Source organism: Pygocentrus nattereri, chromosome 19 (genome assembly GCF_015220715.1).
Source record: "Pygocentrus nattereri isolate fPygNat1 chromosome 19, fPygNat1.pri, whole genome shotgun sequence".
NCBI lineage: Eukaryota > Metazoa > Chordata > Actinopteri > Characiformes > Serrasalmidae > Pygocentrus > Pygocentrus nattereri.
The window spans coordinates 33,863,545-33,880,381 of NC_051229.1; the positions used below are offsets into that span (position 1 = coordinate 33,863,545).

At 39.8% G+C, this 16,837-nt stretch overlaps 2 protein-coding genes across 4 annotated transcripts in view; one reads left to right on the forward strand and one right to left on the reverse strand.

Moving 5' to 3' along the window:
* The first annotated feature begins 2,049 nt into the window (after positions 1-2,049).
* Positions 2,050-9,709, forward strand: tagln (transgelin). 2 transcript variants are annotated; one of them, XM_017691790.2, is made up of 6 exons: positions 2,050-2,265; positions 6,179-6,221; positions 7,050-7,238; positions 7,369-7,540; positions 8,580-8,682; positions 8,949-9,709. In XM_017691790.2, the coding sequence occupies exons 2-6, from the start codon at positions 6,210-6,212 to the stop codon at positions 9,094-9,096; spliced, it is 624 nt and encodes a 207-aa protein (XP_017547279.1). In that variant the 5' UTR covers positions 2,050-2,265; positions 6,179-6,209; the 3' UTR covers positions 9,097-9,709. The 2 variants fall into 2 exon arrangements, with proteins under 2 accessions (XP_017547279.1, XP_017547280.1); XM_017691791.2 differs by lacking the exon at positions 6,179-6,221.
* A 1,204-nt stretch (positions 9,710-10,913) lies between these two features.
* The window catches only part of pcsk7 (proprotein convertase subtilisin/kexin type 7), a 41,177-nt gene continuing 35,253 nt past the window's right edge, over positions 10,914-16,837 (reverse strand). For both annotated transcript variants that reach the window (XM_017691793.2, XM_037531100.1), the window contains exons 12-16: positions 14,485-14,641; positions 13,938-14,032; positions 13,729-13,837; positions 12,831-12,948; positions 10,914-11,919 (exon numbers count right to left, since the gene is read on the reverse strand). In XM_017691793.2, coding sequence (XP_017547282.1) covers positions 11,692-11,919; positions 12,831-12,948; positions 13,729-13,837; positions 13,938-14,032; positions 14,485-14,641 — 707 coding nt within the window. In that variant the 3' untranslated portion in view covers positions 10,914-11,691. The remainder of the gene's footprint in view (positions 11,920-12,830; positions 12,949-13,728; positions 13,838-13,937; positions 14,033-14,484; positions 14,642-16,837) is intronic.

A 16,837-nucleotide genomic window follows, 5' to 3' on the forward strand; every position in this document is an offset into this window, starting at 1 on the left:
GGGTCCATGGGGGTCCTGACCACTGAAGTACAGGGTGAAAAGGGGTCTAACAAAGTATCAGAGAAACAGATGGACTACAGTCTGTAACTGTAGAACTACAAAATGCACCTATACAGTAAGTGGAGCTGATCAAATGGACAATGAGTGTAGAAACAAGGAGGTGGTCATAATGTTATGCCTGATTGGTGTAAGTGAAAGATTTTAGAGGTTGTATTGGAGGTGGTCCATCAGCTCTTTAAAATATCAAGCCAATCACTTCCTTATGCCAAAGTTGCAGAGTCATGTGACCTATAATTTCATCCACTCTAGGTACAGAGTGCTTAGAAACGTTGGCTGGATTTATTCTAATGGTCTTTACAGATGGGAGTAATTCTTGTATGATTATTGCATAATAAACTGTAGATTTTATGTTAATGCTCTTTTAATGGGCTTCACTCCCAGGAACTTGGCTTGTTCTTGGGGGAGCTCAGGCCCAACACAGTGTGTCCACGGGGTATGTGCTTTCGCACCCTTTGTCATTCACATATGCACACTGGGTGGGAGTATTGTGTACATAAAAGGCCTTGTTAGCGGCTGCGTCGACGAGGAGTCATCAGTAATTCATCTTGATCATGTCCTTCATGTTCTCCTGTGCTTGCTTTCATTCCATCCCCCCGTTTCTTGCTTTCCAAGCCAAATCATAGCTCTTCCTCACATACTAATCTGCTGGCATCTTTCCTTCCTATTCAGCTCCTTCAGAGAACCTTGTACCAGTATGAATTTACGTTCTGCAGCAGTCATTGAGCCCCTGGAGTGGCTCTGCCTGTTGCCATTATTTCTCTCTCTTTCTCCTTGACATCCGATCTGCCCGATTCACCTTCTTCCTTTTTCCAGTATGAATTTTACCTTCTCTACATTGTTGTCAAGCTTCTGAAGTGCCTTCTCTATCTCTCTATCTCTCTCTTTTTCTGCCAGTTGACCCTATCTCTCTCTTTTTCTATTTTTTTTGTTGCTTTTTCTCTGGGAGTTGCCCTTATTTCTCTCTCTTACAACTTTCCTTCCTGTTTACAGCTTTCAGAAAACCCCTTAACAAGTATGAATTTGATTTCCTCCAACAGTGTTACTAAATGTCTGGGGTGTTTTTCTTGGGTTTATCTCAGCCAGTTGGCCTGATTTCTCTGTCTCCCAATATCTTTCCTTCCTATTTATCTTCTTAAGAGGACCCCATCCCAGTATGAATTTTACCTTCTTCAGCATCATCAAGCCTCTGAAGTGTTTGTTTTTTTCTGTGTCAGTTGCCATTATTTCTTTCTCTGACAACTTTCTTTCCTGTTTACGTCCTTCAGGAAACCTTACTCCAGTATATTGGCCTCCTCCAACAGTGTTATTAAACCAATGACGTGTTTCTTTTTGTTTTCTCTTTGACAGGTGGCTTTCTTTCTCTCTCTCCTAACATCTTTCCTTCCTATTTATCTTCTTGAGAAAACCCCTTTCCAGTATGAATTTTACCTTCTCTACCACGTCATCAAGCTTCTGAGTGTTTTTGTTGATTGTCTCTGCCTGATGCTGTTACTTCTCTTGTTCTTACATCTTTTGTTCCTATTCGGCTCCTTCAGAGAACCCTTTACCAGTATGAATTTTATCTTCTCCACAGTGTCATCAAGCCTCTGATGTTTATTTGTTGTTGCCAGTATGAACTTTACAGTCCTCAACAATGCTATTAAACCTCTGAGTTTTTTTTGTCATTCTCTTTGTCAGCTGCCTTTCTCTCTCTCCTTTTTGCCCTATTCCATCCATCCCAAGGCCTTGCATGCCTCCATTCTACTCTTGCCTAAGCTGATGAAGTGCTGCAGTGAGGTATTTGGAGAATTCTTCTCTCTGACCAAACCAAAAGTCTCTTGGCTGAAGTTCTCGCTTACTTCCCAAAGCTCTTCCCAAATAAGGCTTCCCTTCTTCAACAGAGGAGGGGAAAAAAAGAAGCAGCGCAGGGCGGATGGTGGGAGGGAGAGAGCGCAGAAGAGGAAGGGTTAGAGGAAAAAGGCCATGTCCTTTTAAGGCTACGGTTTCCTTTTCTCTCTCCCTCTTTCCATCCACAGTGCCGCTCTGTTACTAGTTCTCTAATGGTGAAGTCATTGCGGCTCTCCTACTTTTGAGCCTGCTCTTCTCGGAGGGAGGACTCTACGGCCACATAAAACACTCACGCCCGGAGTCGCGCGCACGCATATTCACAAACACACACACCTTCCTGCGCAGAGGACAGAGTCTTCATCCTAATCCTTTTCCACAGTGAGTATGTCTTTCATCTTCTAAAAGCCTCCCAGATAGAGATGCTTCAAAGCTTTTCAAACTTTCTGGATCAAAAACCATGGGATCTCATTAAGCCATGCCTGTCGAGATTTATGTCTGGTCTGACAGTTGCCTATCCAGCCTTATACATTCTAAGGGCACATGAGAAGAGTTCTTTGGAATGATGCCATAGAAGAACCAGTTTGGTTTCCTAAAGAACATTTCAATTGATGGGTTTCGGTGAGCTTTTTTAAAGAACCCATCCATTGAAATATGGTTCTTTCACTGTATCACTCCAAATAACCTTTTTTGGTTCCTTTATTTTGGTTTTAATGTTCTGCAATTGTTGATGATCCATGTATACGCTCCCCTCAACATGGTGTTGCACTGTGAAGTGATGTAAGGAACCTTCTTTGAACATGAACTCTTACTATTTAACATAAAAAGTGTCATTTTTTTTGGGACAACTTGACAGTTTGAACGTTCTGAACAGTCACAAAACTTTGAGTCTGAGCAAAACCTCTAACTTCTGTGTTCCTTATCAGAGTTGGACATTTTTGCTAAACTTTAAAGAGTGTTTTTTAGACTCTTTAAAGAGTTGTTTAGTCATTGCTTTCTCTATATCTTTCTTTGTATTTCAATTTTTTCCATCTTCTTGTTCGTATGCAACACAGACTATAATACTTGGAACACTGACAGCTTTCCGATGTTAGAATTACACTTTGGCAGCTACTGTGATAAACACGCCTTTCGGCACAGATGCAAATGACTGCCATAAAAGGGCCTTGACCAGGAATTCATTTGACACCGAGGACCGATCCACTTTACTGACGAACAGTGTTGATGCTTAGACACACACGAATACTCACAGGCACTCAATCATCACCGGTGGACATTCGGTGTACAGAACGGCCTAGCTAAAGTAAACCTTTAGAACACTTTACAACTTGGGAGAAGCAGACCTCCAAGGATTAATGCAGGCCAGCTGTACTAACTTTTATCGTCCTCTGTAAACACTTTATAGCCATTTAGAAGAACAAAAGTAAGGGCCTGTATCACCATTTGTCTTGTTTTTTGTTCTTTTTACAGCATTTTTGTTAAAGGAGAAACCGGTTTGTGACTTTTTAAAAAGGGCCACATATTGGAAGACAAAATTTTACTTGTGTTTATTTTTAATAAAGGAGTTTTATGTAGTTTTATAAACATTAGTAAAGTTTCCAAATGCACCAGCCTATTTAGTCCATATGTACAAATTATTCTGCCGTTCTGAATTTACCTTTTGGTGATGTCATTTACATGAATCCGCTTATTCAGCTTATAGCAGACTAGCCCTACCCGTTCACGCTGAAATTATAGGGAGTCTTTCAGCCCAAGCAGCTTTTTTGAAAGAATACAGGGCAGCCAATCAGAACAGAGTTAATTTCCATATATTAGTCTTAAATGCAAAGTGATTAAAAAGGGATAAAGAAAGTTCATGGAGAAGTGAGTTATGGTTGTTTTTTCGATGCATCAAACCACACCAACATGAGAGAAAGTGTAGTACATGGGCCCTTTAAGGCTAATATGTAAATGATCTCTGTTTTGATTGGCAGACCTGTATTGAGCCTGGTGCAAAAACCAGAGAAGGTAAGCCTTAGTGACTCCTTGCAAGATTGCAGATCCTTTACAAGGCTAATCCTTTGCTTTCTGACAGACATGAACATTACAACGTTCAATTTATTCAAAACAGCCTTATTTTCACCGCTTTTGTTCCACATATGTACTGTATGGACATGTACAATAAAACAAGCAATAGAAATGTGGTTCTTCATGATATGGGCCCTTTAAAAGGTACAAAGAACAAACAAGAACATGAGTACAAGAAGCAGGGAGTGTCCTAGTTTTTAGAGGAGCTACTTTGGAGTTTTTAAGACGTCCGTCTGAAGATCGACTTCAAATTACTAGGTTATACGCCAGCAGTGGACGGAGGAAACTTTTTTTTAAGCATGCTGGTGGCACCACATCAGCAGAAACTGTGGTGCTAGTGGCTGTACATGCAGGAACATGAATACCTGGAGTGAGCTATGTGGGCAGCGGCTAGACAGTCACAATGGCCTACTGTGCAGTAGGGGTTGAAGATAAGGCTACCGTTCCAACAGCAGCTCATGGATGACGTGGTTACGTCATGTTTTCAGTCCTAGTTCGGAAATCTAGAATATTTCCACCCTCCTCTGGCACGGCTGGGAGCTGCCAAGTCTGCTACTATGGCAGCAGAAGAAAAAAAAACAAAGCAATAAAGTCCGAAGGAAGGGAGGGGTCAAAACTCAGAAAGTCTCTCTCCTTCTCACAAAAGAGCTGAAAACCCAACATGACGCTCATGCCCATAGGAAATGAGAGGAATATAGCATAAAACAGTTAATTATATGCAAGCACAAGCATTCACATCTGGACAAACGATTACATCTGTGGGAAAAAAAAGCCTTACAAACGGAAACCGTTCAGGAAAAAACCTTTGAACATCCCACCTTACTGACTATCTTCATTCTAGATCTGTTAATCAGCAGGGATGTTTGTCTGAAGAGAACTTGTGACATTTATCAAAGTTTATGATAAAGACTTTTGAGGTAAGTATGGTTAAAATGACGTTTCTAACCCCATTGTGAATGAGCAGTTATATGGAAATGTGTTCATGGTTATGACATCACATATTATATGAAAGTTGCACACTTAATGGGATGGCAAGGGTTTCTCAAAATGATATCACTGTAGTTTTATATACAAACTTTATACAAAAATAAAGGTGCCAACAAGCTTAACTTTCAGTTGCCTAAAGAATCCTTTCAAAGGACGGCCCATGAGACATTTTTGAAAATGAGCTCTTTGAAGAGGCTTTCAAACGTTTAAAGAAACTCAACACAATTCAAAGGTTCTTAGAACTGTCTGTCCAAGCCCAGGAACCTTTATTTTGAAGAGTTTAGTGTTAACCATGAACATTCGTATGGGCAAAACTGTCTCAGACTTTGGGAAAAGGCATGTTTTAGAGTGCTTTTATCTGATTAGAATCTGTATGCTATGGAAGTCCATTCCTTCCAGATTTCTGTCAGTTTGTCAAAATCTAGATTTGGTGTCTTAAAAAATGTTTTATTTTCTCAAAACATTACATTCTCATCTCGAAATGTTGGCTTATTTTATTTTTTACAAATGTTTGAATTAGTACCTCAAAGTAATGACTCAAAATGTTTACTTAGTGACTTAAAATACTTTCTCATTTTTAAAAATTAGTATCTCAAAGTAATCACTTATTTATTGAAAATGTTGACTTATTATTTAAAAATAATTACTTTTTTCCCTCAATATTTTGTCTTGCTATACTGACATTTTCTTGAAATATAATTTTCTTTTGTCAGTCTATCAAGTTTTGACATGTTATATTGAAAGAATGACTATGATTTTTAGAAAGTCCAAATTTTTTGAAAGTCAAATTTGTGCAAATAGGACTCTAGGCTAAAATGTACAGACAAAACTGAATGCAGACTAAACGAAGTAGTAAAACGAAGCATTAGTCACTCCTTTTGATGGCTAATCCATTTGCTTTCTGACATTCTTGAACAGTACAACATTTACTAACTATAGGTGTGGTCATAATTTAAGCTTTTAAAAAGACAGTCCATCATGTCAAGGAAATACCATTATTTAGAAGTCAATATTTAAAAAAAGAGACTATTTTGACACAGTAAGTTAACATTTTGAGAAAATGAGTTTTTACTTTGACCTAATAAATCATATTTTGACATAAGTCAAAATGTAAGTAAATAAGTAAACATTTTGACAGATGAGAAAAAAAGAACTTTTACCTCCTTTACCTGGGAATGGGCTTCCATGGTGTGACCTCTAAAAGGTTTGACCTCCTGCAACCTCCCCTTCTAACCTCCAGGCCCAGAGAGTGGTGGTGTCCAGACATCGAGATGGCAGCACAGGTGACAGTGCTGCTGACTGTACAGAGTTGCTACCGTGTGTGCTTGGCTGGAGAGTGGGAATCTGGAGATGTACAAATGTTTGTGCAGCCTTTAGAGCTTCCACTGCACAGCCCTTCAGCTCCTCACTGGACGATCATAATTCGATTGAATTTCTTTTGGAATCAAAAAATGGGCAGAGTGGTGTGCAGTTGAAGGCTCTTGCTAGGGAGGATGCTGGGGATGTAATGAAGCCTTCAAAAGTCACTTTTTTTTTGTTTTGCAAGACCACACCTGGTTCCATGCATGATTTGTATATCTGTGTGCAGATGCTGTATGTGTGGGGAAGAAAAATGTTGCTTTTGTGCTTTATCTTTTTTATGTGGCAACTTTGTGTCTGCATTGTTGGCTGTTTTTCACTAGACTGTGACTGGCTTGTGGCTCAAGGGTAATTGACTTTCAGCAGAAGAGAACCTGGGATGGGGGACCCACTCATGATGCAACTGTTCCAACACTGCTAACTGAATGCTTTCTTTCACAGTTGTTTATATAAGCAACTCAAGATGCAAATGTCTTATGTAGACAGTGAGACTGCTCATCATCATTCTTTAAATAGCACTGCAGCGTCACTACTAATGTAATTCATGCCATTTTGACTGATAGATTGACAAAGACCAGTGATGATGCTAGAATCATAATTGTATGTGATTATACTGAGAACAGCAAAAGAAAATCAAGATATACACTTTGCAGTGTAGACAAACAAGGAGTATTAAGAGGTGAGACAAGAACCATTGTTGTGGGCTTTCCTTTCACTCATCATCTCCTTTTGCATCATATTGTGTGGAGCAGGGAGCAGGCATGGCCAACAAAGGTCCATCTTATGGGCTGAGTCGCCAGGTCCAGGACAAGATCGATAAGAAGTATGACCCTGAGCTGGAGCAGCGTCTGGTGGAGTGGATCATCGCCCAGTGTGGCTCAGGAGTGGGGAAACCTGCAGAAGGCAAGCAGGGCTTCCAGGACTGGCTAAAAGATGGATGCGTGAGTGTCCCTCAATTTTGGATTCCTATACCTGACCATATCACCTCTGACATTATGACACACCGTCAATCACTACATTAACACTCTACTGAAATCCTCAACAAAGCATCACTTTTCTGGTGTCCTTCAGGTCTTGAGCGAGCTCATCAACAGTCTCCATGATGCAGACAAGCCTGTAAAGAAGATCCAAAGCTCACCTATGGCCTTCAAACAGATGGAGCAGGTGTCTCAGTTCCTCAACGCTGCAGAGGCATATGGTGTGACCAAAACCGACATGTTTCAGACCGTCGACCTCTGGGAAGGTAAGTGAACCAGCATCTAGGCCAGTAGGCAATGACCCAGCTTCTGAAGATCTACCTTCCTGCAGACTTTAGCTTCAACCCTAATCAACCCCACCTGAACCATCTAATTATTGGTTTCAGAAGGAGGCGTTTTAGATTTGGGTTGGAGGGAAAACCTTTAGGAAGGTTGAACTCCAGGAGGAGGGTTGTTGGGAACCACAGATCTAGGCCATCACATTTTAAAAGAGCCACTCATGGTTGCAAGATTAAGATGGCCCAGAAGCCGTCACCTTTTATGGTCACTATTATTCAATGGTGAATCATGAGTTCAGCTCGAGCTTCTTAAAATGTCAAAAACAACACTGCACCTCCAAGATAAAGCTAACTTCTACTGGACCTCATATGGAAATTTTAGTAGCATGTTAGCACTAACCAAGCTAACAGAGCACACACAAACCCTTTTTTGAGTGTTCTAAGTGATATTAACATATATATTTTAACCAGTTTTTGTTGGTTACTTCAAGATGTAACCCTTTTGTTCCCAATCAAAACTTGGTTTTGGTAAAAAATCAACACAATTTCCTCTGTATCCCAAATGTGGTTGATTTGCCAAAACATATTGAGTCCAAATTCTGCATCTGCAGCTGGAGCAGCAAGGCAAACATTGCTTTAAAATAAACATTAAAAAAAAATAAAAATAAATAAACAATAAACACCAGCTGGCTGTCCGTAGAGATGAAGTTTGCACAACTTTAATGAAGCTCTGGATGTTGTTTGGGCCAGTTGAGAGAAGTTTTATACAGAATCTTTTGGGCCATTTTGGTGACTATTGAGTTCAGTGTTAGCCTCGCAGCGCAGCTCCAGTTCTAAACTAAAGCAAATTTTTTCCAATCATGTCTTTGCTGATCGACTATATCTAGGGCAGGTTGCAAATCATGTACATGAAGTAAAGAAAATGGACTACAAATTACAGAAACGTGTGCTCTGGGGGCTCCCCTTTGCTGTTATCACTGCCTCTTTGTTTTAGCTCAATCATAACTCCACTTTTCTTTGCCCAAAGGGAAAGACTTGGCTGCAGTGCAGAGAACATTGATGGCTCTCGGCAGCCTTGCGGTCACAAAGAATGATGGAACTTTCCGTGGTAACCCTGATTGGTTCTTCAAGTGAGTAGTGCCTGGATTCTCTGTTAACCTCATCTACCTGTTAAATTCAATTTAGCCAGGGGCTGCCCTAACCAAACTTCTGGAAATTGACCCTCTTGTGAAGCTTAGCTCCAACCTTTACTTAATGCAATACCTCATGGGCTTGAGCTAAACTCTGCAGGTTGAGCAGATCACAAAGAGCAGGGACAGGCACCCCTGGTTTTGCAGGCAAGCAGGACTTGAGTATACAAATGATGAATAATCACGTTGTTCCGTTTCCATCGCAGGAAAGCTCAGGAGAACCGACGGGACTTCTCTGACGACCAGATGAAGTCAGGAAAGCATGTTATCGGCCTGCAGATGGGCTCCAACAAAGGGGCCTCCCAAGCTGGCATGACAGGCTATGGTAGACCCAGACAGATCATAAACAACTGAATCCACTTCCTCTTCCAAAGCTGTCCCCCTCGTTTCCCCTTTACACCCCCCCACTACTTAAATTTGGTCCTGCCCTAGCGAGTCTAGAGTTTAACCTCACCCAGAGGAGACAAGAACAGAACCAGCATTTCCCACTCATACAGCGACTCATAATCCAGTTCATGCAAAATCGTACACTAAACCATCATTATGTAGGTCTGCGACAACGAGCAAGTCTGCAAGTCTTAACGAATGATTGTTACTGCAAATGCTGAATGAATTGCGGCTTGACAATGCAGCACAAGAATATTGTAAACCTTGGTTGTGGCTTATATGTCCTGATGTTCTCAACAACGACACGAGTTTGGTAACAGCATAATAAAGGAACTCAATGACTGCCAGAACATCATTTAAAGGGTTGCAATCATTTGGATGTCTGTAATAACACTTATTTTAGGGGAACGTTTTATTTGGCGTTGAAGTTAAACACAGCAAAAAAAAAAAAAGAAAAAAAAAAAAGTTATTGTAAGATTGGAATTTGTAATTTCTAAAATGTGAGGCTGTTTCTCTGACACACAGCACAGGAGCAGCCTTGTATTTTTGTATTTTGTCTAATTAAAGGATGACACAAAAAGAGGCTTCACTGCTCTTTCTTAAGATGGGATGTTACAGATAAGCAATAGTACAGATTTGAAGATCCTCTGTCATAGAACTGGAAATGCAACACAGCAGGACGACCACCAATCTGTATTCAGTGGCAGAGACCAATTTTCTGTTTTTCTTTTTTCCTTCAGTTAATTTTCACAGGCAAATTAGCAACAAGCTGGGCCAGGACTGTAGGTCAAAGTGAAGTTTATGAGGCCTCCTGCCAGGAAAGTGTCAAACATCTGCACAGTATGTGCCATAAAGGCCACAGCAAGATGCGCAGTGTTTCTGAACAATTAAAAAAAATTGCTGGGAACAGAAAATAAAGTGGTGAACCATAACTATTAGAGGCAGGCCTTCAGTTCAGGCCAATTTCTGTTAGCACCCCTATGTGTTTTCTAGTAGTATGTTAGCATTAAGCTAATTTGCACATTTTTTTGGAAATTCGTCAGAAAGATGAAAACAAAGCTTGTAAAAAAAACATTTCTTGTTTTATTTGAAGTTTGTAACGGTCATTAACACCTTAGCAATTTTATTTTTCCATTCCTAAAAACTGACTGAAACCTAGTCAGACTATGGCTCATATGTGTGATCACTGACATATCAAGAACTTCTAGAAGGCCTAGAGTGATGTTTTGTGACTCTGATTTCACTTCCTACAAGGCCTACTGTTTATCTCCTGACGTCCAATTGGCTGCATCTACAGAGATATTACAGGGAAAATCTGATTGGACAATTTTCCATGGGGCATATCAAGATTTGAACCCTTTTGTTTCTAACCAAAACAATGAAATATTACTACAATACTTGCATGGCTTCAACACACTTCTACTAAATAAAAAGAAATTAAAAACTACTGACTTACATTTCCATACCTGCCAGAAATAAATAGGCCTTCTTTGAAGACCCTGAGGGTTCCCCACTGAAAAAAAATGCTGCAAACCTTTAGAAAACCCTACACGCTCAGAAGATCCCTGTAAAATACTCAGATCAGATGGAAATCAGTCTATCAACAGGGCGGCAGATGCCTGGACATTTCTACACCTGTTATTAATATTCAGATACCCCTGAAGGCTTTCATTACCTGAATCAGGTGTGTTAGAGTTGGAGCTAAACTCTACAAGTTGGTAGATCTCCAGGACCAGGATTAGGCTCCACTGCAGCAGATGAACCAGACATCAAAATAGAAAAGATTCAGCTGACACATTTTTATTGTCTCAATTCAGACCAGCTGTTAATTACATTTCAATCTTTGGATTTTCATACAAGTACACTTCACTTCATTTAAAAAGACTTAAGTCTCAAAATGCATCCATTTTCATAGAAATCATGCCTTTATATATAGGATACAGCTGTGTAGAACAGTTATTTTCAATTATGTGCCTCATTCCACATTTTCAGCCTAAAGGTTTTGGGGGGAAAACTTTTGGGAAAAGAAAATGTAAAACCGAAAGTGCTGGATGCATTTCACCCAGTCAATATATTTATATAAGTATATATTTCAAAAAAACAAACCCTGCAAAAAAGTATATAATTTAATAAAAAATATAGCATTCTTTCTTACTCACTCATATCGGAAAGTACGCATACACCCTCCCCTTCCTCATTCACATACAATAACACACACAAACACCACACCACCAGCACCATTTGTCAACCTCAGAAGCAGGCTCCTGATCCTGAAAACAACAAATGGTCCTTCGATTGTTCTCCTTGGTAATACATTGTTAAGTGTAGTCTAGACATATCCCATGGGACAGTGCACCAGCCATGCTCAGAGCGTTCCACACATCAGCTCAAAGGTCCATCACATCAAACTCTAATAAAAATCACAGCTAAGAGAACTCACCTTTTCGTTCTAGAGTGAGCACTTGAACACTGGCCAGCTTGTAAAGAGGTGCTAGCTCAGCCTGAGTAAGGTGCATGGGTTATAGGTCCACTTCCAGTTTATTGTTTTTTTTCCCCTGAGTGCTATGTGTCCTCATTGTTTGCAATGAGGGGCATTTTGGCCTCTGTGTCCATCACAGGCTGCATCTCCAGCAACTGGCCGTCCTTTAGGCCAACAGCACCACCCCAAGCCCCGCTGCTGGTCCCTCGAATGCCTCGCAACAGCACCCGCCAGTCTACGTGGGCCAGGGTCACCTCCAGGGTATAGTAGAGTGACCAGAAGAGTGCGAAACAGCCCAGGAGCAGCAAAGACTGAAGCGTGGTACAGAGAACAGAATTACATTTAGAATGGCTGACAGATGATTTTATCCAGGGTGACTTACAAAAAGGTATTTTATATATTTATTTGCTCTTGTGGTTGAATGCAACCAAATACTTGCAACCAAATGGGACTCTATTAATTACTAATTATTGGGACTCTATTACTATTAATTAACTCCCTATTAATACCCTTGATTTCAGAACAAATGCTGGATGTGCAACTGTCTACAAACTTTTGTAGACATCCATATGGGCTGTATATGCTGATAATGATAATAATAATAATAATAATAATAATAATAATATGTATCAGTATTAATATGATTCTGTTGCATTAGAGTGTATCTGCATTAGTGCGTTTGTAAAGAAAGTTCAGCTTCACCAATGTTCAAACGGACTCATTCATAAATAGTTCTGCTGCATTTGGTCTTTTTTTTTTTTACTAAGTAATTGGTCATGCCTTTCATTTCTCCACTGATATACTTAGTGTTTCATGTTATTTTAAAACACCAATAGTTTGATATCTTCCAGATCAACAGTTTGCCTGAACACTACAATGTGCAAAGTGTTTCTGGCCACAGCAATATATTTCTATACATAGGAAAACTTTCAAAGTTTCTCAAAGTACAGATGAAATGAGCAAGACTGATTAGGGATGGTCCCCTAGTCTGGTTTAAGCACAAAGAAAGCCCAGCCCTGGTCTGCGTGAAGATCAGCAATAGCATGAAATGCACTGAAATTCAATGAACAGGCTGAGGGAAAAGGGCTACTTTTTCTGTCACTAATGCTGACTGTGCTAAGGTTGCTAACAATATTACAAATGCTAAGCCAATGCAATATTTAAAAACATTAAACTCAAAGATGTAAAAACGTATGAAAAATTCCAAAAGAGAAAGAGATACCTTGAGGCTATTGGAAGTAAAAGGGCTCACTATTTCAGAAGGAATGTCTAAACCAGGAGGGCAGGGAAGTGAGAAATTGCTGTGCAGATACTGGCCATTCATTGCCTCCTCCACGAGCCTGTCAACCAAAAAACATAACCAATCAGGGTCCATCTGGGAAACACTTCCACACAGACATTCCTTCTAGTCTAGATGCAAAGAAAACAGATCTGAAAGTATGACTTGTTGGAAACAGGTCAAATATTTGCAGTGGTAAAACACTGTTTTGATTACTCTGACATGAAGCTGTGACTGGAAGCAAGCACATTTTTTAAGGTTTAGATCTTGACATGTTCAATGTAGCTGCACTATATGGACACATTGACATATTGTGATTAGCAGAGGTGGGCGACATGAAAAAATACAATATCATGATATTTGAAGATATTTTCAACATACAATATGCAGCATAATATTTCGTTTTTCAGAGGGTTGATGACTTGGAATAGATTGTATGCACCAGCATTTCCACATATAAAAAAAATACAATAAAAAAAATTAAGATTTTTATTCAATGTTTTACATACTGCACTAAATCCAACTTAGGTTTTTAACAGAACAGCTTTTAATGAAACACACAGTTCATTAAAATTCATCAAAATTTTAATTTTAATTCATTAAATTCATCAAAGTTCATTGGCATAAAGCACACTTCTATGACATCAGTATTATGATGGCAAATGATTACAACATTTATTACTGTGAAGGCTGACTACAATTATGTTTATCATAAAGACCGATAACAAGGTTTGTTAATCTTGACAACGAATAACCAATATACTGTGCAGCCCTACTTCAATCCATATGTTATGAAGTGTCACTTTAGTAGGGAAGATGACTGAAGGTTGAAGTAACTCACCTCTGTCTGTGCAACACCTCCTGGAAGGACAAAGATGAGCCGTACAAAGTGAGTTTCCAATACTTCAGAGTGCCCAGAGAAAGGACAGGCTCTCCTGGGGCAGCGTCTCCTGGGACAGCAAAAGTAATACAATCTCATAAACCCAAGAATTAATGAAAAAATATATTTCATAAACCACAGATGCAAAAAAAAAAAAAAAAAAGCTTTACTGTGGTCAGTAATGCGGAGGCTGTACTGGCCCTCGGCTCGCTCTCCCCAGCACCGTACAGTGGAGAACGTCCAGTCTGTGAAGCCGGTTGCGTCTCTGTTCAAAACAACAACGATGCACTCAGAGCTGGAAGGCTGTAATAATCAGTTAGCTCTAGCAAGCGTGAAGAATGAATGACGAGGGCTGTGTGTGTTTCACTGCCTTTTTATGTAAATGTGTGGAGTTCTTGCCCAAGAGGGCCCAACTCTACTTTTGGAAATCTACTGACCTAAAGTGTTTCCTGAGGTCCCAAAGATGCACTACTGCTGTCCAGAAGGGACAAGTGGTCATTATTTGAATGTGCTGAAATAAGCTGGCATCAGTAGGTGATAAGAGTGTAATCAGTGGCCAGCAGCAATAGCTGAAGCAGAGCTATACTCAGAGAGCGAGAGAGAGAGAGCGAGAGAGAGAGAGAGAGAGAGAGAGAGCGAGAGAGAGAGAGCGAGAGAGCGAGAGAGCGAGAGAGAGCGAGAGAGCGAGAGAGAGAGAGAGAGAGATCCTTTACTCACATGTCCAAGACTCTTCTGGCCCCAATCAGTGAGGTCATTCCGCTTGGACAGAACAGCACAATCTCCACATTGCCACGCCGAGGGTGGGTTACCATCACGGTAACAGACACATGTTCTAGGGTCTGCATGCCTGACTGCTCAAGGTCTGCAGCTGTGACTGTAAGATACAGAGATCTCCATTATGTAATTTCAAGCGTTAGAACTTCTGAATGAATGACCATTAAACTCAATATTATCACTGCTGTATTACAGGTTCACAGTGCCCAGGAAAATATAATTCATATCGATTTTTACTGTTGTATATTTTATTTTAGGGATGCACCATGATATCAGAGTCTCACCACTGTCAGTAGGCAAAGGTGGGCAATATGACATTATTTTATAGTTACCATGGTACATTAACAACGACCAGCTGCATGTTTCATTAACAGCATAATTAGGCCCGTTTTATTTTTAATGAAATAAATAATGTGAAAAGTTGAATAAAACATCTTTATGTTTCATGATATTTTTGCCATATTGCCCAACCCTACCTGCATCTAACAGTCTAAAAAAATTAGACTGGGATCAAACTAATTTGCAAATATTTCAAAACAATATTTGATGACGCATTTATTGCATCTCGGAAGAACAGAATGTTTAGGCGTTGCTGGGCTACCGGCTAAGAAGTCATGACTTTTACTGCATCTCATTCATGTTACATTTCCTGAAGTGCTAACCCTAGATTGTATAATTGCATATCACTGCTGTTGGAACAAAATCTCCATTTTTGTCAGTTTTTGACATAAATTGACATAAATTGAAACTGCATGTTGCCCTTTACAATGTGTATACATTTCACAATGAATGGACCAAAAGAAACGGCCCAAAATGACTTGGAAAAAATTCTGGTTCCATTGATTTGCATTAAAATTAAATTGTTTTTTGCTTCTCATTTTGGAGACGCAAGGTTTTGTTCTGATAGCAGCTATATACATCAGCAACAACATTCACATGTATGTTTGAAACATATCAGATACTGGTATTGCCCCAGAGTTCTCATATCAGTGCATCCCTAATCTTTTTGTCAGTATGCCCAAAATTATATGTGTATTTTTCCAGACACTGACAATCCTTCTCATGGTTACCATGGCTAACTTCTATTATAATTACAATATACTGCTGAATGTCTGTGCAAACATCAAGCACATTGCAGCACATACTGAACTCAGAGACTAATACAAACACAACTATCTATACTTGTTCAGTTCGCCAGCTGGCTAAAACACTGACTAGCTTGTAACCTTTGTTTCCGAAAAATATCAGTTTAGTTCTGTAACGTCAGAACTGCACTTTCACAAAGAGTTAGATTTATTTTTCAATTCATACAGTTTTATTTATGGATGGTTGAACCAACACAAACTTTAAAGTATGTTTGGGAAAAATGCATTGCCAAGTTGATCTGGCTCAAGTTGCCTGAGGACAAGGGTTATGGGAACCGCAGGGCAGACAAGAGTCATATGATTGTATGCACAGTGTGTTAGGGCTGGGACCACATATCGATTTGTATTGTATTGCTTACGGCTCTGAGATATAATCTGTTCTTTCCTGCATGCATTAAAATGACTAAATAAACTACAAGAGCAGCCATGAGCTCTAATGTGAAAGATATAAACCTTTAATGTCATCTACCCTCTGGCTCACATGGAAACTGCCCTAGATATGCTAAATATGAGACTGTAAAACAGTGGTTTCAAATTGTGAAATATTTCGTAACAGTTAATCTATTTAATCATATTGTAAATATACTGGTACATGTTATATTTGCACTGAGGTCCAGTATTATTTTGACCAAAAAGTATTAACTTTTGTTGGAGCAGCTGACTGCCCATCAAAAACACCCACATCACATTTATCTGGAATGTCCAAGATTTCATTAGGATGCTCACAGACATGCAATAAATTCTGCGGTATGGTAGGCATGGCAGAGAGCTCATTAGCCATAGCAGCCTTATGAGTGGTCACTATCACAAAGGCTAAATTAACTACATGTGGTACTACCCTATTCAACTGTTAAATGGAACGAATTACTCCTCTTTACTGCGTAACTGTGATGCTGAAACAATCAAAAACATACGCGTCACCCAATCCCTCCTGGTGAATGGGTCTGAAGGTATTGCACAAACACACAGTAAAAGGCTACTGCAGTAGAGAACAAGGCCGTCTGCCCCTCCTCTCCTTTCTGAATTCCTGCAGCGGTGTCCAGTGCACTATAATTCCCTGGCATTTCCTCAAACACTGTTTGCTAATGTGCTCCCACACAGCATAACCATATAGGGAAGTAGTCTTCCCTAAGGAGGGTGAACCACAGAGA

Excerpts from the sequence above, each read along its gene's own strand:
- tagln (XM_017691790.2), top strand. Across the intron at positions 7,239-7,368 it reads ACTGGCTAAAAGATGGATGC|GTCTTGAGCGAGCTCATCAA; the intron begins GTGAGTGTCCCT and ends GGTGTCCTTCAG. Across the intron at positions 8,683-8,948 it reads AACCCTGATTGGTTCTTCAA|GAAAGCTCAGGAGAACCGAC; the intron begins GTGAGTAGTGCC and ends TTTCCATCGCAG.